General features: G+C 42.2%; 2 protein-coding genes across 2 annotated transcripts; one reads left to right on the forward strand and one right to left on the reverse strand.

Annotated features, from left to right (window-relative positions):
• Positions 1-1,272: 1,272 nt before the first annotated feature.
• On the reverse strand, positions 1,273-6,877 carry LOC122749992 (T-cell surface glycoprotein CD3 gamma chain-like). Its single transcript, XM_043996622.1, has 6 exons — positions 6,617-6,877; positions 4,508-4,531; positions 3,369-3,590; positions 2,545-2,676; positions 2,138-2,181; positions 1,273-1,675 (listed from the first exon to the last, which is right to left on the reverse strand). The coding sequence occupies exons 1-6, from the start codon at positions 6,669-6,671 to the stop codon at positions 1,610-1,612; spliced, it is 543 nt and encodes a 180-aa protein (XP_043852557.1). The 5' UTR covers positions 6,672-6,877; the 3' UTR covers positions 1,273-1,609.
• A 1,720-nt stretch (positions 6,878-8,597) lies between these two features.
• Positions 8,598-22,700, forward strand: LOC122750782 (T-cell surface glycoprotein CD3 delta chain-like). Its single transcript, XM_043997602.1, has 6 exons — positions 8,598-8,787; positions 18,198-18,224; positions 19,754-19,969; positions 20,425-20,556; positions 22,262-22,305; positions 22,560-22,700. Exons 1-6 carry the CDS (start codon positions 8,703-8,705, stop codon positions 22,623-22,625), a joined length of 570 nt encoding a protein of 189 aa, XP_043853537.1. The 5' UTR covers positions 8,598-8,702; the 3' UTR covers positions 22,626-22,700.
• The last annotated feature ends 877 nt before the right edge of the window (positions 22,701-23,577 follow it).

The following is a 23,577-nucleotide window of genomic DNA, read 5'->3' on the forward strand; positions in this document are numbered from 1 at the left end:
TTCCATGATTCTATATATTGGGGTACACCTTAAGGAGTAGAAGCAGTCCCTGTCCCTAAGAAAACTCATAGCAAAAAGTCATATTTTGGATTCTTGAACTCTTCTACTGCTGGACTTGTGGCACTGAAGTTGTAGCAATACTTTTTGCATATGTCTCTTTTGCTTAGAATATCTGAGACATTTTGCTGCCATAAAGAACTACCTCCAGGAAACCTCAAAATATGGCTGAGTCGAATTTTTAGCGTTTTTTTCTTTCCTCAAATGGCATCCTAATTATTTATTTGCTCAAGTGGCATATCCTTTCCAGTGGAATGTAAGCTCATTGACAGTAGAGACTGTTTTTCATTCTGTCCCTAGTGTCTAATAGAGTGCCTTGCACATTTAATAGATCCTACATCCAGTTTGTTAAACTTAATCTTTCCGGGCCCAGGTATCCTCATCTGTAAAGCATATGGTTGGATCCAATCATGTCCTTTTTACCTCTAAATCTATGATTCTAAAGATCTCAAGAGCCTGGGTTCAAATTCCACTTCTACCTCTGTGAATTTGGACAAATCACTCACTTAACCTCCACTAGCCTGAGGTTTTTCCACATAGAAAAATGATAGGGTTGGACTAGTTGGCTCCTGAGATCTCAGAATCTCGGGATCGGGCATTTTATCCCTTGTATCACTGAAGTTGCAGTGATTTCTAATTGTATGACCTGGTGATATGAATTTTCTGAGCTTCCATTTTTTTTCTTCATTGAATGGCAATGATCATAGTTCTTCTACCCACTTGAAAGGCTGGTTGTGAGGATCAAATGAGGCCTTGTCTAGAAAGTGTTTTATAAACTTTAAAGTGCTGTGTAGATAGAAGTTACTATGGAGCATAGTGAGAGAGTTCAAAGTGCTATGCGTGTGAGAGCCATCACTTTTGCTCCCCCTCCCGCCCCCCCAGCTTTCCTTTTTTAGACAATGACCTACCTGTAGGTGGCAGGTGTGAGACACAGCTATAGCGGTATCCTCTTGTGGAGGGAGCAGGGAGTGCTGGGAGGGACATCAGCTGCCGTGCCAAACAGGACTTGGATATGACAGAATTTCCTCTCTCTCCCTCTCCCCATCATCCCCAGGGGCCCTAAGTGCCTTGAGGCTGCAGTCGGAGATTGGCCTTGATGTCCGAAAGTCTTTGGGCCAGGGGTTGCCCAACTGAGGATGGAAGCAGCTAGTTAAAGAAACCAGGCCTGTCTGCTTTATCATTTTCAGGCCCTGCCTTCTGGAGCAGAACTCTTCTAAACAATTGAGTAATACATATTTATTCAATGCCCAGAATGCTCCAGGCACAGCTGGAGAAGAATTTGCAGGCACACAGTGAACGTCTTTTTGAAATGCCATTAACAGCAAACCACCATGAAAATCCACAGTGACCCCGGCACTTTGTGAAAGGGGGCTGCCCCAATCAGTCCAACTGCACAGCTTGTGCTGGGGCTAAGTAGAGCCCCATCAGTGGAGACCAGGAGGGATGGATAGCTACGGTCATGCTAGAAAGGTGAAAACCTATTTAGAAGCAATCAGAATTGCAAAGGTAAGGGTTCTAGCTTTTAGGACACCATTGGGTTGAATCTGGGAACTCATTTCTTTCGGGGATGACTCCCTTGAAGTTGGCTGTATTGGTCATCTTCTCGATCTTTGAGCGGCTAGGAAGGAAGAATAAAATCAGCAACTTCTTTTCTCCATTCTCTCATTCTCTCATTCATTCATTCATTCACCAAGTATCTGCTATGTGCAAAGCATTGTCTAGAGCTGAGGCAGGGATAGAATATAACCCTTGTGAGCTTTTCCTCTGTGTGTATGTGGCGTGTCCCAAAAGTCTTAGAGCATTTAAAAGCTGGTTAAAATTTGTTAAAGCTTAAAACTTCACTCTGACTTTTGGGGTGCCTCATATATCACTCTTTAAAATTTTCTTCCCTGGGCCTTGACCTAAATTTCTCTTTATCTCAGCATTCCTTCATCTTTGGGGAGGGGAGGGCACTCAAGTTCTTGGTACGTCCTAAGCATTTCCTGCTCTGAGCTTATCCTTCTGAGTCACTTGCTTGAACATTTAAAGGCTTTGTTCCCAGCTAGTTCTTCCAGAGGCTCTGTCATTTCCCATTACTCACCTGGTAAAGCTGGTCGTTAGTCAGCAGAGTCTGTTTGTCTGAAGCTATGCAAAGGAAGACAAAGGGACAGTCAGTGGGAGTCAGACCCCTGGAAAGGCAAACAAGCCCAGAGACATTCCCCCTTCTTGTCCTATATGGACAAAATCACTCTTAGCCAGGCCCACCCAGATCTCTGCATCAAACAAGTCTTAAGAGACTGAAAGGAATGCATTGATTCTACCCTGTCAACAAGGGCTCTGTCCCTTACCTCTTTTTTTTTCTTTAGGGCAATGAGGGTTAAGTGAGTTGCCCAGGGTCACACAACTAGTTAAGTGTCAAGTGGCTGAGTCCGGATTTGAACTCAGGTCCTCCTGAATCTAGGGCGGGTGCTTTATCTACTGGGACACCTAGCTGCCCTTGTCCCTTACCTCTTGACTGCCATCCTCCCTCCTGGCCTGCGATGAAGTAGACACCAACAGCAAGGAAGAAAACAGTGATGATTTCAGCTAAGAAAAAGCCTGATAGAGTGGCTGCATCCAGCTTAATACAATTTTGGCACACTGTGAGGGAGGAAAGGGACAAAGACCTTTAATATATATTGGCAAATATTCTCCTTGGTAACTTTTGTCTCCTCACAGGCAGAAGTGTTCCGTCTAGGATAGCTCTTCAGGGCTGTCCCATTGTAGAGTATTAGGAACTACCTGAAAAAAAATCCCTGGATTATGTACTTATTGCCTCGGAATGCTCCCCTGATGCATACTGAATACCACTCTCTGTGGAGAAGCAGACTGTCTAGATCTTTTGCCCTTGGCCAATAGCCTCTTAGCTTGTGTTCCCATAGAACAGCCCCACTCTCCCTTAGCTTACAGAAACATTTGAGCTGTCCCATCTTGAGAGGGGGATGGACCCAAGGTAGGGCTAAAGCATAATAGAGTTGGGTAGGCTCCTTTAAGGGAGTTAGGGGGCTGCTGCCTACTACAAGTGCTGCCTTGCAGGCTTTACAACCGATCTCCTCAGCCTCCAGCTCTCTAGCCCAGCATGACCTTCTCACTTCTTTTTTTTTTTTTTTTTCGGGGCAATGGGGGTTAAGTGACTTGCCCAGGGTCACACAGCTAGTAAGTGTCAAGTATCCGAGGCCGGATTTGACCTCAGGTACCCCTGAATCCAGGGCCGGTGCTTTATCCACTGCAACACCTAGCTGCCCCCCTCACTTATTCTTTAAAAAAGGAAAAGCAGGAAGAAGTTTACATACTTCTGTAATACACATGAAGTGGGAGTGAGTGCTCTTTGGATCCATTACACCAATACACATTTTGGGGGTCCTTGAAGATACTTCCCAGATTCAGCGTTTTCTTAGTTTCAGTTAGGATCTTTTCCCCCTTCATCCACTGGACACTTTTCTCATCTTTCAAGTTGCAGGTCAGTAGTGCGCTCCCATCTTGTTGATTGTCATCCAAGCGCACTGGCTTTTGTCCTGAGTTATGAAAAGTCACATGCTTGTGATTGATCTCACCTCTACAACATGTCCCCTAACCATTTCCTTTTTTTTTTCTTTTTAGAGAATACTTTTATTGTTTGTTTTTTAAGGTGCCTAGTTTCTGTCTTTTTTTTTTTTCTTTTCCGAGGCAATGAGGGTTAAGTGACTTTCCCAGGGTCACACAGCTAGTAAATGTCAAGTGTCTGAGGCCAGATTTGAACTCAGGTCCTCCGGAATCCAGGGCCGGTGCTTTATCCACTGTGCCATCTAGCTGCCCCCATGGTAACCATTTTCTTTCTTTTTTTTTTTTTTTTTTGTGGGGCAATGGGGGTTAAGTGACTTGCCCAGGGTCACACAGCTAGTAAGTGCCAAGTGTCTGAGACCGGATTTGAACTCAGGTACTCCTGAATCCAGGGCCAGTGCTTTATCCACTGCACCACCTAGCTGCCCCCCGTGGTAACCATTTTCAAGAAAAAATGGCTGCTAAGTGCTAGAGTCCCATTTTTCAGGTGTGTGGGGCACAATTTCTTCCATTTCTCCCTTTCTCTTGCCTCTTCCCCACTTCCCACCTGCCCTTGTCCCACAAAGAACAGGTGAATTCACAGAGCCTTAGCCTAATTGTTGGAAACTGAGGGGTCTAGTCTGAGCAGGTTCCCCACTCATCTCATTATCGGTTCCTAGATCCTAGATATGAAGATGGAAGGAACCTCAAAAGCAATCTAGTTCAGTCCCCTATTTTACAGATAAGGAAACTAAGGTCCAGGGAGGTTAAGGAACTTGTCCAAGGTCATATAGGTAGTAATTATCAGAAATGGGATTTGAACTCAGTTCTTCTGACTTCTGAGCCATCATTCCTTTCCACTGTCTGATCTTGCTTACAGTGTGTGAGGACAAAAAGAGGACATTTCTCCTACCGTGATTTGCCTGGGCCATGATACCTGTGGAGAGAAAGAAATAGAAAGAGGGGTTAAGATCATCTGGGGAAGGCCTGGATGAAATATAGATAAGTCTCTCATAGTTTTCTTAAACTGGGGCAATGAGTGGCATTGAGCCTGACTTTTGGCTTCAGTTGTCAAATTGGATTCAGGAGCATTTATACAGTCCAAATCTTCATCCCCTGAAACCCTGATTGGAGTTGGGGGCCAGACATGTATATGCCTGCTAAAGGATCAAAATGCTTTTCAGAATTTAAGTTCCATCCAACACTTCTTAAGCCCCTGCTGTGCTAAGTCCTGGGGGAGATATAATGTTCCATTGACAGCCCCTCTTCTCAGAGAGCTTTCAGTCTATTAGAGAGACATGACGTATACACAAATAAATAGAATGTGAAACAGTACAAGGTAAGTGCAAAGGTGAGGCACGGTGTGTCACATGAGCTGCTCACATGGCTCCTCAGAGATCTGTTTCAAGTAGAAATCCAAGGTATCCTGTTGGAGCTGGTCACCCAATGATCCCTAGGTTTGTGTACTATCTGTATCTGTACATAAGAGTTCAGACTCAGCACTAGAAACATCTGGAATCAGGATGACCTTTCGAGAAAGAGCAAATTCTAGCTCTGAGCTGAGTTCAGGATAGTGTGATGCATAGATAGAAGAGAGGGAAGCAAAACCCTTAGCCATGCTGTCTCTTCTTTCCTGGACACTGCAAGGAGGAGCAGAGATCCCTTTCCATTCACTCAGTCTCAGAAAGTTAAAAGCTAAAATGGCCTGTTAGCTTTTCTCTCTGCTCTGCATCAGAGGTTCTTGGGCCTAGATACCCAGTGCCCAATGTAACTCTGCCCTCTGGGCAAGGCAGACATAGGAAGTGTAGGCTGTTAGAACTGGATGTTTTTACATGACAAGACCAATTAGTCGAACACCTTCCAATCCAACTGAAGAAACATCGATTAAATGCCTATTCTGTGCCAGGTACTGGCTCTGCTAGGGATTGCAAAGATATTACAAAAATTAACTTCTGGTCTCAAGGAGCTCACATTCTACTGGAGGAGAGGAGGAAGGTTGGTCATATAAAATGTGCAATGATTATACATGGTTATTTGAGGAGGAAGAGAGTATCAGGAAAGGCTTCCTGGAAGAGGAGGTCCGTGAGCTGATCATTGAAGGAAGCCAGAGATCCTTAGCTCAGGGCTTCTGAAACTTTTCCCACTCATGACCCCTTTTTGCCCAAGAAAATTTTGCTCGACTCTGGGTATATAGGTATATAAAATAGGTATACATAACCTTGTACTGCTGCCAGATTTTTCTCAACCCTCACATTCAGTTACTCCACCCTGTATGGGGTCGTAACCCACAGTTTTAGAATCTAGGCCCCAGAGGTGGGCACCAGAACAGCAAGGGGGAACATGGTGGGCTTCTTTGGATGGAACATAGACTACATGGAGGGAAATCATGTGAAATAAGGTTGGAAAGGTAGACCAGGCAGGAGCCAAATTGTGGAAGGCTTGAAATCCTGAGCTGAGGACTCTGAGACCAGGGAGAAGGGGGAGTGACATTGCCAGCCTTTTTCACCAGCTAAATAATGGAGGCAGCTGTGTGAAGGAGACAGAAAAGCTGCGAGGCCAGGCTGGAGTCTGTTATAGTCATCCTAAGGCTAGGAAAGATGCAGATTCCTCCGCCAGCTGGTGGTGGATTCAAGCCGAGGATCCAACCATGCTCAGGTTCAGTGCCGACCCCTGCCTTGGGTTCGGGCTTCTTCTTTGCTTCCTTTCAGGGCCCCAGCTCCACAGCTGTTGGTCTAAGTTTCAAGCCCAAGATGGAGGCCCTAGAGTTCTCTTTCTAGCCCGTCTGAGGGCTCTGGCTTAGTCAGGCTGCGATGGTACAGGACTGTTGCTCTTCAGCTGCTGTCCTTTGTAACTTCTGCCTTCCCTGATGGCCCCTCCCCATGCCCACCTGGGATCAGAGCAGGAAAAAGGAGGCCCACCAGTAGGGGCCGAGCTGTGGTCAGGCTCCAAATGTGCCCCACCCTCAGGGGTGGCCTCTCCCCTAAGATCCCTCTCCTTTCTGCACCCATTTTAAAGTCCTTACCCGGGAAGAGAATGATGGTCAAGACCAGGCCAGCAGGAAACCAGTTCCACTTCATGCTCTGCTCAGGTCCTTTTCCTGTGGTAGCAGCTGGGGTATTCTGCTGAGTTGTACCTGGTCCGGCCCCACCTTTGCTCGCTGGGCCTTGTGGTAGGGTCCAGGGGATTAGAATACTAAACCACAGCCTCGTGTGTGAGCAAAAGGGGTTATAGGCAGGGGCCAGAAAGGAAGGCAGTCGGGGAAATCTATTCTTGGTGTTCTAAGGCAGAGACTAGGGTTGGATGAAATGGAAGGAGTATGGGGCGGGGCCAGAGGAGGAGGGAGGGGATAATGTAGACTCCCATCTTAGAGGCTCTGTTTTTTTTTTTTGGGGGGGGGGAAGATGGGGTAAAGGAGAAGGGCCCCAGGATTGACTGGGTTTGGGGGTGCACCGAATGTTTCCAGGAGGGTCTTTGACCTCCTCCCTGAGGGAGATACGTAAATTTCATGACAGTTTGTCATAGTGGTTAGAATGGGAGAACTGGAATCAAGACCCTCTGCTTAGAGCCAGACACTCATTAGAAAGGTGATTATAGGCAAGCCACTAAATTTCCCAGTTTCCTTGTTTGTCAAACGGGGATAACAACAACAACAGTAATAATAATAATAATAATAATAATAATTCTTGTTCTATTTACCTTATAGGAAAGCACTTTGCAAATTTTAAAATGGTATATAAATTTGTTTTTAAAAATTGTTCTCATTGGACTCCCAACTCCACAGCTCCTGTATTCACTGCCTTCTCGCCTTTCATAGAGCCATTATCCTAATTCATTCTTTCCTGGACTATAGAAGTAGCCTCCTTTTTGTTCTCTCTTCCTCAGTCCTTTCCCTCACTTCAACCCATCCTCCAAGCTGCCAAAATGATTGTCCAAAAGCCCAGGTCTAACTATGCCACCCCACTACTTAATACATTCTAGTGACTTTCTTTTACCTTGAGGTAGCTAGGTGAAGCAGTCGATAGAGCACCAGGTCCAGAGTCAAGAATTGAATTGAAATCTGGCTTCTGACCCTTACTAGCTATGTGCTCTGGGCAAGTCACTTAATTTTGTTTGCCTCAGTTTCCTCATCCGTAAAACAAGCTGGAAAAGGAAATGGCAAACTACTCCAGTATCTTTGCCAAGAAATCCAAAATGGGGTCACAAAGAGTTGGACAGAACCGAAAAGACTGAACACGACAACGACAAAAATCTGTTACCCCCAGGGACAAATGTAAAATCTTCTTTTTAGAGTTTAAAGATCTTTACAACTGGGCTCTACCTACCTTTTCAGTGTTCTTATACGTTTCTCCCTTCCATAGTCTCTAGTAGCTGAATGTCCTCTTTGCTTTCCTCATATATAACACTCCTGGACATTTTCACTGACTGGCTTCCCTGGCTTTCTTCAAGTCCCAACCAAAATCCTAGCTTCTACAGAAAGCCTGCATTCATCTCCCTTAATTCTACTTCCTTCCCTCTATTAATTGTCTCCAATTTTTCCTCTATATAGTTTGTTTGTATATAGCTGTTTGCATGTTGTCCCCCCACCATTAAATTGTGAGCTTATTGAATGTAGGGACTGTCTTTAGCCTTTATTCGTATCTTCAGCACTTAGCATAATACCCAGCACATAATAGGTATTTAATACATGTATATCGACTGACTATTGCTAATGATAATTATGGAATTTTTATTTCTTTCTGTTGCTTCATGTAAGGGTATGCATTGGTCTCAGAGTCCCTACAATCCCACTACTGTTCCTTTGCTTTGAATACCACACACTCCTTGTTGAGAGTTCTAGCATATTTCTTTACCCTCTGCTTCCTCCCTTTACCCAGCATCTGAAGCCTCCCTGCACAGAAAGATCGGTTTGCACCTACTCCTTTCCTGTCTCTCCCCTCCTCCCCCTCCTCCTCTCCCCAACCCTGATCACTCTAGTGATCTCTGCCACTCACAATTCAGAGAAGTGTTTGTGAACTTGCTGGCTTCCGCCTAGCACTTCTTACCTTTTCTGGAAGGCCTAAGAAGTTCAGGAAGAGAGTGGGTGGGCCTCGATTGAGGCAGATGCTTCCATGGCTCTCCAGGAAATGCACAGGTGGAGTATGAAGTGGGACTTGTGTCTAACTGGCCTGATCCTGACCATCATTCTTCTCCAGGGTAAGGTCTTCAGGATGGGGTGGGGGGGGGAAATGGAGGAGAGGGAACTTAGGGCCACCTGTTGGGGTGAGACGTTTCTGGGTCTTCATCCCAGCTTGACCTCACAAAGGGGTACTTGGAAATGCTTTGTACATATATTCAGAGCCTCAGTTTTTCTGGAGTCCTCTTAGAAGTGGGGGAGGAGGGGGTGGCTAGGTGGCGCAGTGGATAGAGCACTGGCCCTGGATTCAGGAGAACCTGAGTTCAAATCCGGCCTCAGATCCTTAACACTTACTAGCTGTGTGACCCTGGGCAAGTCACTTAACCCCAATTGCCTCACTTAAAAAAAAAAAAAAAGAAGTAGGGGAGGAGGATATCAGTAAGGGCAGAGCCTAAGAAAGGTCAGTGCTTCACTTCTCTCCTCTTTGTCTCAGTCTGGCCAAAGCCAAAGACCTCAGCTAGTAGAAGTGTCAAATTCGCACCTACCAGCCAAGCCATCCCCAAACCAGACTAAAATATAATTGGGAAATGTTTAACAAGGTAAATAAAAACACAATACAACATAACTAATGTTTCTTTTTTATTTCTAAGTCAATATGTGACTTCAGGGATCCGTTTCCATTTGAGTTTGACACCATCATATCAGAGGATTCTATCATCCCCATCTTGGGTTTAATAATAATAGTTCATATTTTAAATACCGTTCTAAGGCTGACAACACATGCTGTCTCATTTGACCATCACAACAATCTTATGAGGAAGGTGGTACAAGCATAATTATCACCATTTTACAGATGAGGAAACTGCATTTCAGAGGGAATAAAAATACCTTGTTCACGGTCATGCAGCTAATAAGTGGCAGAACAGAATTCAAACCCTTACCTCCTTGCTTCAAGAGTAGTGTTCTTCCACTCCACGACAGACAGTAGACTGTGTCTAAGTCACTGCTATCCTGTAGTAAGGCTGAATTACATGGGGCCTTTTATTCCAGTGTGGTATAAGGAGGACACTTTTAGGAGTTAGGAGTTTAGCCTCTGCCATTGGCTTGCTATGTGTCTCTGGGTAAATTGCTTCATCTCTCTAAGCTTCAGTATGTAACATGAAGAGGTTGGACGAGGTCCGGGGTTTGTGGACTTGAAAAAATATTTTGATAACTCTATTTAATATAACTGGTTTCCTTTGTGATTGTATGTATTTTATGTTTTTAAAAACATTGTTCTGAAGAGGCCGTAGGCTTCATCAGCCTCCCCCCCCCGCCCCCTGCCGAGGTTCAGGACACACAAAAGAACCCTTGGATTATATGATCTCTAAGGTCCCTTCCACTTCTAATATGCTGTAGTTAGTTACAATTATATTGGCCAATGACAAATCACTAGCTTGGATTGAACATGGTGCTCAGGATAAGGAATTAAGAGAAAACTCAACTTGTTCCTTCATCCTTTTGGTTTCTTGAGCCTGGGCAAGATGGAGAACATCTCTGTTTCTCCTCGTGGTGTTCAGGAGCACAAAGACACAAAGGATAGTTAGACATTGCACCTCCCTCTTCTCTCTGTGATCTAGCTCCTAACCAGATGTCTACTGTTTTCTGGAAAGTAACCATGATTCAAGTAGTTGTTTCTAGTGTTGAATTTGTACTGTGTGTGGGCGGGGTGGTGGTGGTGGTGGTGGTGGGGAGTCTTGTATTATCAAGCTAATAATTTAGAAGGTTGGGACAAGGAGAGGTGACTACCCTGGGGTCGCTGAGGTTTCTATGTGAAATACAGTTATCCCTTCTACATTACAGGGGTTAGGAACGGGCACCTTGGTGATCTGGAAAATCTGTGTAAAATGTTTTGGCCCTCCCTTTGTACCAGAGAAGAAGTCTGAATTAATTTCTTATGCCGACCTGCGATATATTGGAACCACGATGGGGAAAATTGCTATGTAGAAGGGATAATTGTAGTTCTCTGAGGGGCCAGGTATACCTTAGAAATCTGAAAAAGATCTTTGCATCTTTGGTATCCCTAAACCAAGACTTGAAGAATTCAAGAACCATAGCCTTTTGGATTATATAGATTAGGGCTTCTTAAACCTTTTCCACTCATAACCCCTTTCCACCTGAGAAATTTGTATGCAACCCTGGGCCATATAGGTAGATAAAAGAGGTATACATTATCTTTTACTATTGCCAAATTTTTCATGACCCCCACATTCAGTTATGTGAGTCCATATGGGGATCACGACCCACAATTTAAGAAGCTTTGATATAGATGATGTCCTTGCGTTTCATAATTCCTAGAGCACAGGGTCAGAAAATACCATACTGTGACTTGATAATAATCAACATGAAATAAGAACAGAATATTTATATCAGGTTGGAGGAGTTCAAAAGACATAGATTTGGGGCATCTAGGTGGTGCAGTGGATAAAACACCAGCCCTGGAGTCAGGAGGACCTGAGTTCAAATCCGACCTCAGACGCTTAACACTTACTAGCTGTGTGAACCTAGGCAAGTCACTTAACCCCAATTGCCTCACCAAAAAAAAAAAAAAAAAGACATAGATTTCCCTAAAATCATAGGTTCAGAGTTAGGAGGGACCACTGATGTCATCCAGTCTATAACTTTCATCTTGCAGATGAAGAGACAAAGCTTCGCACCAAGTTAATCTAACTACAAGATGTACTGATAGCAGACAAGCCACTAGTGGAATGTTCACTCATATAAAAAAAAAAGATATAAAACATACATTGCCCTTATCATCATTCTGTCCTTGCTTTGGTCTGGATATTAGAGTCTGTGGCAACTAGCTCAGTCTAAGCAAAAGATTAGTTCTGGATAGCATGAAGATGATGGAGGGCATTTGGGAAGCCTCTGCTAAAGGCAGCTAGGTGGTACAGTGGATAAAGCTCTCGGCCTAGAGTCAGGAAGATCTGAATTCAAATTTAGCCACAGATATTTACTAGCTGTGTGAGCCTGGGCCAATCACTCAACCTCCGTGGAGGAAACTGTAAATAGGAAGAATAATAGCATCTACCTCACAGAGTTGTGATGAGGATCGAATGAGATGATATTTGTAAAACATTTAGCATCGTTCCTGGCACATGGTTGTTATTCTGTCATGTTAGACTCTTCGTGACCCCCTTTGGGGTTTTCTTGGCAAAGATACTGGGGTGGTTTGCCATTTCTTTCTCCTGCTTATTTTACAGATGAGGAAACGGAGGCAAACAGGGTTAAGTGACTGAGGCCAGATTTGAACTCAGGAAGAGGACTCTCCCTGACTCCAGGCCCTGTGCTCTATCCACTGTGCCACCTAGCTGCTCAGGCACTTAATAGATGCTTATTCCTTTCCCACCCCCACCCCCAAACCTGCTCTTGGATTTTACCTGAGGTAGATAGAGGTAACTGAATGTTCCAGTCTGGGGTGAACAAATCCTAGCTGTATTTGGATATTTGGATCATGAATAATTCAGATAAGGCTGAACAGAGGGGTTGATTTAATTCCTTTGGTGTCAGGGGATATATTCATTTTCTCTCTCTCTCTCTCTCTCTCTCTCTCTCTCTCTCTCTCTCTCTCTCTCTCTCTCTCTCTCTCTCTCTCCCCCTCTCCCTCTCCCTCTCTCTCTCTTCCCCCAATGTAATAATACTGTACCAAGTATCAAGCTATGAATGAATCAATCAACAAACACTTATTATGCCCTTACTATCTGTTGAGAACTATACTAGACATTGAGTCTACAAAGACAAAAATGAAATCATCCCTGACCTCAAGGAGTTTACATTCTTTTGGGGGAAAGTGACAAATACACAGATAAATATAAACAAAATAAATACAAGATAACTTCACAAGGAGGATCCACTGGCTGAAGAAATCAATGAGGACATCATGTGGGAAGTGGCATTTGTGTTGAGCTTTGAAGGAAACTAAGGGATTCTAAAAGGTAGAATGTTGAGGGAGGGCATTCTAGGGATGGAGGTCAGCCTTTACAAAGGCATGGAAGTGGGGGAGGAAATGTATCTGGGGAACAGCAAGAAGAAACTAGAGTTCAGCAGAGAGACTAGGGATGGATATAAAAATCCAGGAATCCTTTGCATGGAGATGATAATTGGAACTATGAGGACTGATGAAGTAACTAAGAAAGAATATAGACCTTAAAAAAAAAAAGAGGACCCTGGTTAAACCTTTTCATTATAGATCACTCCTTGAGAGATATTTTGTGAAGGGGTGGTTGATACAAAGATGTTTCCTTCCTAGAGAATGAATAGAGACTAGAGTGTCCCTGGAAACCACCCCAGGAAGCCACCAATTGAAAATGTAATTGAAGTTACACAAATGTCAAAAATGACTGTGAAATAAAATGAACTTTGTTCTAATTAATCGCAGCATGCCCCAGGTTATGGCCTAGCAGAAAGGTGGTAGTCTGCACAGAACCTGGGAAAAGGAGAGCTGGCCAGAAGTGAGGGCTACTCTTTATGACTAGTATTGGTTTATTAAACATAAATATCTCCCACTGGAAAATGTATAAATTAATATTCTGATTTATAACTCATTTGGTGAGAGAGTCACTTTCCCAGAAACTCACTACCCCAGGATGTATTGATGAAACTGAATGTCTGAAGTTATATAGCTAAGGAATACATTTAGATATGTGTTGGCCACACCAAAGTCTTGACCTTACTCTCTGAGGCCCAATCTAAGAAGCCAATCCTTTTTTATTTTTTATTTTTGGTGGTACAATGAGGGTTAAGTGACTTGCCCAGGGTCGCACAGCTAACAAGCGTCAAGTGTCTGAGGCCGCTTTTGAACTCAGGTCCTCCTGAATCCAGGGCCAGTGCTTTATTCACTGCACCACCTAGCTGCCCCCTGAAGCTAAACCCTTTCTAAAGCCATTTTTAAGGGGTTTTTTTTGTTTTTTTTTTCAAAAGTTTATTATTTATTCATTTTTAAAAACATCCTTCTGTTTTTAAATTTTGAGTTCCAAATTCTCTCCCTCCTTCCTAGCCCTCCCCCATCCACTGAGAAGGCAAGCAAAATGATACCAATTAATTATATATGTGAAATCATGCAAAACATTCCCATAATAGCCATAATGCTAAATAAATAAATAAATAAATAAAAAGAAAAAAAAGAAAGCAAAAAAATTGTACTTCAATTTGCACTCAGAATTCATCAGTTCTCTTTCTGGAGGTGGATAGCATTTTTTTTCATCACCAGTCCTCTGGAATTGTCACAAATCATTTTGATCAGAGTAGTCAAGATTTTACAATTGATCATCGATACAATATTGCTGTTATTGTATTCAATGATCTAGTTCTTCTCACTTCACTTTGTATCAGTTCATATAGCTCTTGTCATGTTTTCTCTGAAATGACTCCCTCTCCTCATTTCTTATAGCACAATTGTACTTCATTACAATCATATACCATAACTTCTTCAGACATTCCCCAAGTGATGGGCATCCCCTCAATTTCTAATTCTTTGCCACCACAAAAAGAGGAGCTGCAATTTTTCTTGTATATGTAGGTCCTTTTCCTTTTTCTTTGCTCTCTTTGGGGTACAGACCTAGTAGTGGTATTGTTAGGTCAAATGATATTCAGTTTTATAGCCCTTTGGCATAGTTCCAAATTGTCCTCCATATTGAACCATTTAACAACTCCACCAATAATTTATTAGTGTACTTATTTTTCTTCATTCCTGCCAGCATTTGTTATTTCTTTTTTTTTCTTTCTTTCTTTTTTTTTTTTTTTTAGTGAGGCAATTGGGGTTAAGTGACTTGCCCAGGGTCACACAGCTAGTAAGTGTTAAGTGTCTGAGGCCGGATTTGAACTCAGGTACTCCTGACTCCAGGGCCAGTGCTCTATCTACTGCGCCACCTAGCTGCCCCCCATTTGTTATTTCTGATAGGTGTGAGGTGGTTGTTTTAACTTCTATTTCTCTAATCAATAGTCATTTAGAGCATTTTTTCATATGATTATAAATAGCTTTGGTTTTTTCTTCTGAAAACTGCCTGTTCATATCCTTTGAATATTTATCAATTTAGGCTCTTACTTTTATAAAATTTGATTCAATTCCCTATATATATATTTAAGAAATGAGGCCTTTGTCAGAGAAACTTGCTGTAAAAATTTCTGATGTAACTTCATTGTCTACATTACTTTTTAGCAAACTTTAGTTTCCTAGATTATCTCTTTTAATTAAGTCTGGTTTTATTTTTGCTTTGTCTGTGATCATAATTGTTAACTCTGCCTATTTTACTTCAGTTGAAGCATAATAAATTCTGCTCCAGTCCTTTATTTTAACTCTGTGTATGTCTTTCTGTTTCAAGTGTGTCTTTTGTAAATAACATATTGTTGGATTCTGATTTCTAATCTATTCTGTATACGTTTTTGTTTTATAGGTGAGCTCCTCCCGTTCACATTCACAGTTATGATTACTGCGTATTTCTCTCCATTCTATTTTCTTCTGTTTATTCTATCCTGTTCCTCCTCAAAAATCTGTTTTGCTTCTGACCACTACCTTCCTTATTCCTCCCTCCCTTTAATCTTCCCCTTTCCCATATCTCTTATGCTCTTCTCCTTTGAACCAATTTTGATGAAAGTGAGGTTCAAGCATAGCTCATCACCACCCTCCATTATAAAAGCTCTTCCTTGCAAGCCTCTTTTATGTAAGAAAAATTTCCCCATTCACTCTTCCTTTTACCTTTCTCACCCTTTCATTTTTTTTTTGAGGTCATCCTAACATAATCCACTCACACTCATGTCCTCTATCTACATAGAGTCTTTTTAACTGCCCTAATAATGATAAAGATCTTAGGAGTTACATGCATCATCTTCCCATATAGGAATACACTTAATTTTATTGAGTCTCATGATTACTCTTTCATGTTTACTTTTTTATTCTTCTCTTGAGTTTTGTGTTTGAATGTTGAATTTTCTATTCAGCTCTCCTCTTTTCATCAGGAATGCTTGAAAGTTCACTGTTTCATTAAATATCCATTTTTACCTTGAAGGATTATAGTCAGTTTTCCTGAGTTGGTGATGCTTGGTTGTGGTCCTAGTTCATTTGCCTTCCAGGATATCATATTCCAATACCTGCGATCCTTTAACATGGAAGCTGTTAAGTCTTGTGTGATCCTGACTATGGTTTCACAGTATTTAAATTATTTCATTCTAACAGCCTACAATATTTTCTCCTTGACTTGGGAGCTCTGGAATTTGGTTATAATATTCCTGGGAGTTTTTATTTTTGGGATCTCTTTTTAGGTGGTGATTGGTAGATCCTTTCAATTTCCATTTTACCCTCTGGTCCTAGGATATTGAGGCAGTTTTCCCTGATAATTTAAAAAAATATATAATGTTCAGGCTCTTTCTTTGATCATAGCTTTTAGGAAGTCCAATATTTTAAAATTATCTTTCCTTAATTTATTTCCTGGTCAGCTGTTTTTCCAATGTGATATTTCATATTTTCTTCTATTTTTTGAATTCTTTGGACTTCGTTTTATTGTTTCTTGATGTTTCATGAAGTCATTAGCTTTAACTTGCCCAATTCTAATTTTTAAGGAATTGTTTTCTTCACTGAGCTTTTATACTTCTTTTTCTATTTGGTCAATTTTATTTTTTAAGGAGTTCTTTTCTTCAGTGATTGTTTTATACCTCCTTTTCCATTTGACCTATTCTGCCTCTTAAGGATTTATTTTCTACAGTGAATTTTTGTGCCTCTTCTACCTTTAGACTAATTCTTTTTTTAAAAAAGTGTTATTTTCTTTAGCATTTTTGGTGACTCTTTGACCAAGCTATTAATTCTCTTTTCATAATTTTCTTGTATCAGTTTTATTTCTTTCCCCAGTTGTTCCTCTACCACTGTTATCTCTTTCTTTAACTCTTCCAGGAATTCTTGTTGGGTTCAAGTCCAGCATTTTTCTTTGAGACTTTGGTTGTAGCTGTTTTCACACTGTTGTGTTCTTCTGAGCTTATGTCTTGGTCTTCCCTGACACTGTAGTAGCTTTTTATGGTCAATTTTTGTTGCTGTTGTTTACTCATTTTCTAGTCTCTTCCTTGACTTTGAACTTTGAACTTATGTTAAAGTTGGACTCTGCTCACCTGGAAGTAGGGAAGCACTGTCCCAAACTTCAGGCTTTTTCACACTGCTGTTTTCAGAGCTAGTTCTGGAGGTCTGTATGTTTTTGGTACATCCAAAGTGGTATGATCCAAGGAGAGGTATGGTCACTGCTCTCTTGGTCTGTGCTTTTATCTTTACCCAGGAAGGGCCCCTAGTCCCCCTGTAGCCACAAGCACTAGTGCTCCTCTCTGCCTTAGAACTGTGATCAGAGCCCATGCTCCCTTGTGACTGACCACAAGAGCTCCTTTCTATCCTGGAACTGGGACCCAGAACTTCTTCTAGGTAATAGAGGTTCTAATCAGTGCCAGCAAAGGATCCCCTGTAGTTTCTTTTTAAGCTGCTGCTGCTGTTACCATAATAGTTGACTCCATAGTTCATTGCTAGTGTTGCCTCCATGTGCTTTGGGCTGGATCCAAACCCCATGTCACAGGTTCTCCTGACAACCTCCTGAGTTGTCTTAGGCTAGAAAAATGTATCACTCTAAATCTTTACCTCTTTCCCCTTCTGCCTCTTGCCACCAAAATCTAGGGCCCAACTCAATTGGAAACTCAATTCAGTTGAATTCAACAAGCATTTATTAAGTACAGACAAGGGTTAAATTAAGCTGCTGTTAGAGGGGCCAGAGATACAAAGATGAAAAATAGTATGGTCCCTGTCCTTGAGGAATTATTTTCAAAATAGATTTTGTTGTCGATATCTTTTTGTTTTTATATCACCAATATTGCTTTGTCAATCTCTTTCAGTGATCCATCCCTTATAATATTTTTTGTCTTCCTTTTTTTTTTTAAAGTGAGGCAATTGGGGTTAAGTGACTTGCCCAGGGTCACACAGCTAGTAAGTGTTAAGGGTCTGAGGCCGGATTTGACTCCAGGGCCAGTGCTCTATCCACTGCGCCACCTAGCTGCCCCCTTATAATATTTTTTAAAAAGAGAAGTGAAAAAAAATCAGCAAAACCAATTAGTACTTTGAAAAAAATGATGTTATAAGCAATGTTCCATACCTGTGGACCCCCACCCCTACTAAGGATGAAGAAAGGTATCTTTCTTGAGTAGTTTATAATCACACATGCATGTATGTATGTGTGTGTGTGTGCATGCATATGCTCACATGTGTGTACTGGGGAGAGGTTAGATCTTTTTCTTTTTTTCCACTTTTATATACATAGCGATTTTTGCTTAATATATGATAAGGAACTTCTAAAGAGATATGGAGGGGAAGGAAAGAACAACAAGATTGTTGTGTTGAATGGAAAAGGCCCCTCAGGACTGTCAGGGCACTTTTTTTGGATTTTGAACAGACTCTACTCAGTCGAATCTGTGTTCTTTCTTTGCACAGGCTCTGTGGTCCAGGCAGATGAAGAAGGTAAGTTATTTGGATTCTCCAGGAAATTCTCTTTGGGCAAGCTCTGGGCACACAAAATATTATGCCATTCTAGAGAATTAGAACCTGTGAACAGTAGGAGTTGAGTGGTTTGGAGGTGAGGAGTTGTTCACTCCAAACCCATAAGGTCTCTGCAAGTCATGACATGCCCTGGTCTCACCCTGACCAAAAGAAATCCTTTGTTCAGTGTTTTCATCTGTTTTGGGGGTGGGGTGGGGAAGGACCAATGGGAGAGGGAAAGGGAGTATGTATGTTTTAGGGAGCTAGTAAATATAAGTCATTCTGTAAAACAGGGACATGCTTTTTGGGGAGGTGGGATAACTGGAGAAATTTCTTCAGCAGGGGGTCTGTCTGCCTCAATCTTCAATTAAAGTCTTTCTACTTTAAATCTGTGCTTGCTTCCTCCTGGAAATCTTCCCAGATCAATCTAATCCAACTGGGGACCTTTATCCTGAAGAAGAGAAGATTTAGGGAAGCCATGAGAGCTGTCTTCAAGTATCTGAAGGGCTGTTATGGGGAAGAAGAGTAAGACTTAAGGCTTAGTTCCAGAGGGTAGAACTAGGAGCCGTGGGTAGCAATGACAAAGACATGTTAGTTCTATTTTCCAAAGTGATAATGGACTTTCCCTCACTGGGAGCAAAGACTAGGGGATGTCATAGGAAAAGATTCTCTACCCTAAGATTCCCTGATGCTGGAAAACTTGCTTTACTTTGAGATCCCCAGCACACATATGTTCAGTTTGTATTTCTCTTTCTTTTTATGCTGCTTATTAAGTGTTCAAAATTTCATTCCATCTACCTGTGTCTCATTAGATTCCTTCCTTCCTTCCTTCCCTCCTTCCTTCCCTCCCTCTTTCCTTCCCTCCCTCTTTCCTACCTTCCTTCCTTCCCTCCCACCTTCCTTCCTTCCTGCTTTCTTTCCTTCCCACTTTTCTTCCTTCCTTCCTTTCTTCCTTCCTTCTCACCTTCCTTCCTTCCTTTTTTCTTTACTTTTTTTCTTTCTTTCCTTCTCACATACAAATATGTATAGCAACCAAAGTATATCCCCATATTGGTTATGTCCAGAAATGTGTGTCTCAATCTGCACTCTGAGTCTTTCACCTGCCTGTCAAGAGGCAGGCAGCATTTTTCATCTGGAGTCCTCTAGCATCATGGCTGATCATTGTGTTGATCAGAATTCTTAAATAATTCAAAGCCATTAATTTTTAAACATTTCTGTTATTGTATGAGTTATTTTCCTGTTTCTGCTCATATTTTACTTTGTATCAGTTCATGGAAGTCTCTCCCTAGGCTTTCATCTCCTTGGAAAATAGAAACTGTGCATCTCTTCCTTTCCCTGGTTCTACAGAAAACACATGGACTCAATCCACAATATTAACTGTTGACTCATTAACAGGAATGGTAGAAGCGAACAACAGTTCCTTCCCTACCTTCCTCCCTTCACCCTATCTCCCTCCTCACTTTGCCTCTTGGCCTTAGAGGCACCATAATTGTAATTTTTTTCTTCCCTAGACAAATCCTTATCTGTAACTGTGGTGGAATCTGAAGACAAGATCTTTCTGAAGTGCAATGGCACAGAATTCTACTGGGAGACCTTCAACAATTTAACACAAATTTATTCAAGCAATAAAAGTATAGACTTAGGGAAAAAAATCCAGGATCCCCGAGGAATATATAGGTGTTTCAACAGCAAGAATCAGTCACCTTACCTGCATGTTTATTATCGAAGTATGAACATCTCTCCCTTCCCCACCTCCACCCTACCCCCTGACCCTTTTCCTCCTACTAGAAAGGACTGTGAGCTTCATGGCTGGAGGGGGAGCCTCTGTATGCTAAGGGCTAGAATCCAAGTCTTCCTGAACTGAGACAGTAATCCATACGAGCCAAAACATACCTTCTGTGGTCCTAGGAGTGAGGGGGAAAGCTCAGTTCCCCTGCATGGAGTTTGGGGAGCCAATTTAGGACCAGGAGCTTCTGGCATGGTTAGGAAAACTGGCTCATCCCTCCCAAAGCCCAGAGCTTCAGGGTATTCCTGAGAGATTATGGTAGGGGAGGAGCGATAGGGATAGTTGGGTCTTGCACTGGGTTAGGGCCTCTGTTTCTAGAGTTCCGAGGTGAGCAAGGGGGTCCATCAGGAACGTTTCCTGACACTGAGGGGGCGTTTGTCCTTTCCCTTTCCACAGTGTGCCAGAACTGTGTGGAACTGAACTCAGGCTCTCTGATGGGCATTCTTATTGCTGACATTATTGCCACAGTTTTCCTGGCTATTGGAATCTACTGCTTTGCAGGGCAGGAGATGGGTTATCTTCCAGCAGGTGAGTTGGGGGAGCTTGACATGCACAGGCTAGGGCAAGGGGAAGGAGACAAAGTTGGCATTTTCTAGGTTCAACCATTAATAACCAAGGTTTTCCATGGGGCTCCTCCTTCTAGGCTTTCTCCTACTGGTCCCACTGCTGCCAGATTAATTTCTTAATTCATATTATTGAATGAATGAATGAATGAAGTTTTGTTGTGAGGGTCCATTAGGACCCATGAGGATGGTCATTCATGTCCTTTAGCAAGTCGTTGGAGCACAGGTCCATCCTCACACATGCTCCTCTGGATGCACCTCCTCCCCCATCATGTTAGTCCACTGTTTGATGAGTCACCATTTAATCACCATTGCCTACAGAATAAATTTAATTTAGCAAACATTTATTAAGTCCCTATTCAGGGTAGGCATTAGAAAAACATAGATATGTGTAGACCCCACTTTCAAAATGTTTAAAATTTAATATGGGAAGAGAAAGGAATAGATCTAGATCACAAAGATATAAGAGAGATAGATGCCCAGGAAAAAAGACATGATCAATTTAATCAGGGAGATACCATTTCCAGTTTTAGCTGTCTAGGTAGGGGCTAGGAGACAGACAAGACTTCACAGAGGAGGAAATGGCACTTAAGTGAAAAGGGAGGAACTTGAACAGATCGCTATGGAGGTAAAGGCATGGAGACTAGAGTAGAAAGCTGCATGGTGTAAATACTGAATTAGTAGTCAGGAGACATGAGTTCAAGTATCAATTGTGCCATTTACTTGCTGTGTTGATCCTTGACAAATTACTTAATTTTGCTTGGGACTTCAGTTTCCTCATCTGAAAATGAGGGGGTTGGGATAGATGATTTCTATAGTTCCCTCCAATCAACTCTAACAATCTAGGAATCTAAGGCAGGATGAGAACAGAAGACTGAAGTCAGTCTTGTCTGGGTGGAATGTAGGATATGGGAAGCATGATAGAAGTATGAAATAGCATGGGATAAGACCGAAAACCCAAGAGGAATCAGGCTGTGGAGATCTTAAATGCCAGCATCAAGAGTTTATATTGTGTTTGGTAGGTGATAGAGAGACACTGAAAATTTTTGAGCAGAGGGGTGACCTGGTCAGTGGTGCATGCTTACTTGGGCAGCAGTGTCAAGGGTGGATTGGAGGAATACTAGACTGGAGTCAGGAAGATCAGATAGAAGGTCATTATAAGAGTGAATAGATGAGAGCCTTAACTTGCATGATTGCAGTGAGAGCAGAGAAAAGGGGACACATTACAGAGTTGTTACTGGAGTGGAATCAATAGAACTTGGCTACTAATTAGATAATGAAAATAAGGGAAAAGAAAGAGTCAAAGTTGACTCTGAAGTTACTGGTTTGGGTTACTGGGAAGATGCAAGTATGATCAATAGGAATAAAGATGATGAGGAAAGAACAAGTTTAGGGGAAAGATAAGTTCAGTCTTGGACATGTTGAATTCTAGGGATTGATGGGACATCCAGGTGGAGATTTATAGCAGGGGGGTGGAGCTGTAAGGGAAAATTTGGCTGGCTACACCAATAAGAATTGAAACTAATAATGTCTTATTAACCTTTAGCATTCACTTGTTTATTGCATAATGAAAAAATAAGATCAACCCAAAGGAAGTAAAGGTTATAACATAGTAAGGGCTGTGGACTGTCTCCTCCTGACCCTTCTTCTTTGGGTTTTTCTTTGATTAGCTTTTGACAAGCAGATTGTGATGCAGAATGATGCACTCTACCAGGTGAGTAGTGAATCGGGATGAGGATGGGAGGGATGAAATTGAGTGTACGGGATTAAAGAGACTCAACAGTGGGTTGTGTGTGTGTGTGTGGGTTAGATTGAGAATTCAATAACAGACAACATGGGAGAAACATGAACACACAGCTTTGATCTCTTCAGGGGGCTCTCTGGATTGTAAAGAGATTTCTTCTCTTTCAAAAGAAGAAATGCAAGGAATACAAAAACCCTGACCTTACTCTCCTCGTTATCTTTCAGCCACTCAGAGATCGAGATGACAATTCGTATAGCCACATTGGAGGCAAACGACCTAGGAACAAGTGAGCACTGGAACTAATGACTTGGAATAGCACCCAAGCTACACGCTAACAACTGCCTGCCCTAATTATCTAGACAATAAAATTCTCTACTATTTCACTCAGTCAATGCCTATTTGGGTTCTGCTTGATTCCTGAAAGGGGAATGGAGAATATGCTGGTTCTGTTAAGCCCCTGGCCTTCTTACCCATTGTAAATTTGTTCTGAGTCCTGCCTCATCCTTGCCTTTCCTCTCTCCAGTGTAGACAGGATGATGGTAGCCAGTCATCCCTAACCCACCTTCTGTTACTTGGTCGAGTCCTGGAGTAGCCCCATGGTTTTAGGACTAGGACCAAATAAAAGGCCTTTCCCTGCTCTGCCTCCCCGCTAATACTCCCGCCCCCGTCCCCTCCAGATGAGTGTAGGGTTCTGAGTTCCCAGAGCAGGGTTGCACAAAACAGTTGTGGTTTCCATGATGTCATGAGCGGGGTAGGCTACAACATCAAGGGGACCCTAGGACTCGGTTCCTGTTGAAACTCACGGGGGAGGGGAGAAGAGGTAACCACATTTCTAGTCTCAGTTGAAGGGCTGATCTCAGCATTTTTCTACATGTCCTATTTGGTCTTCCTCCTTTTTCCTGCTCTAATTCTATTCCCCTCTTGGCTTCCACAAGCCTGGCTGTTGAATTAGGACTACAGCATTAAAGAATTACCCCCTGACAGATATAAACAGGCAGTTTTCAAAAGAAGAAATAGAAGCTATTAACATCCATCTAAAAAGGTGCTCTAAAACCCAAATAAGAAAAACTAAAATGAAAATAGCTCTGAGGTTCTACTTCACAATCCTCAGCCTGGTTAAGATAACAGAAGATGAAAATAGCCATTGTTGGAAGAGTGGTGGAAGGACAGGCACACTAATGCATTATTTTTATTTTTTTATTTATTTTTAATTTTTTGTGGGGCAATGGGGGTTAAGTGACT

The sequence above is a fragment of the Dromiciops gliroides genome, chromosome 3 (assembly GCF_019393635.1).
Source record: "Dromiciops gliroides isolate mDroGli1 chromosome 3, mDroGli1.pri, whole genome shotgun sequence".
Lineage (NCBI taxonomy): Eukaryota > Metazoa > Chordata > Mammalia > Microbiotheria > Microbiotheriidae > Dromiciops > Dromiciops gliroides.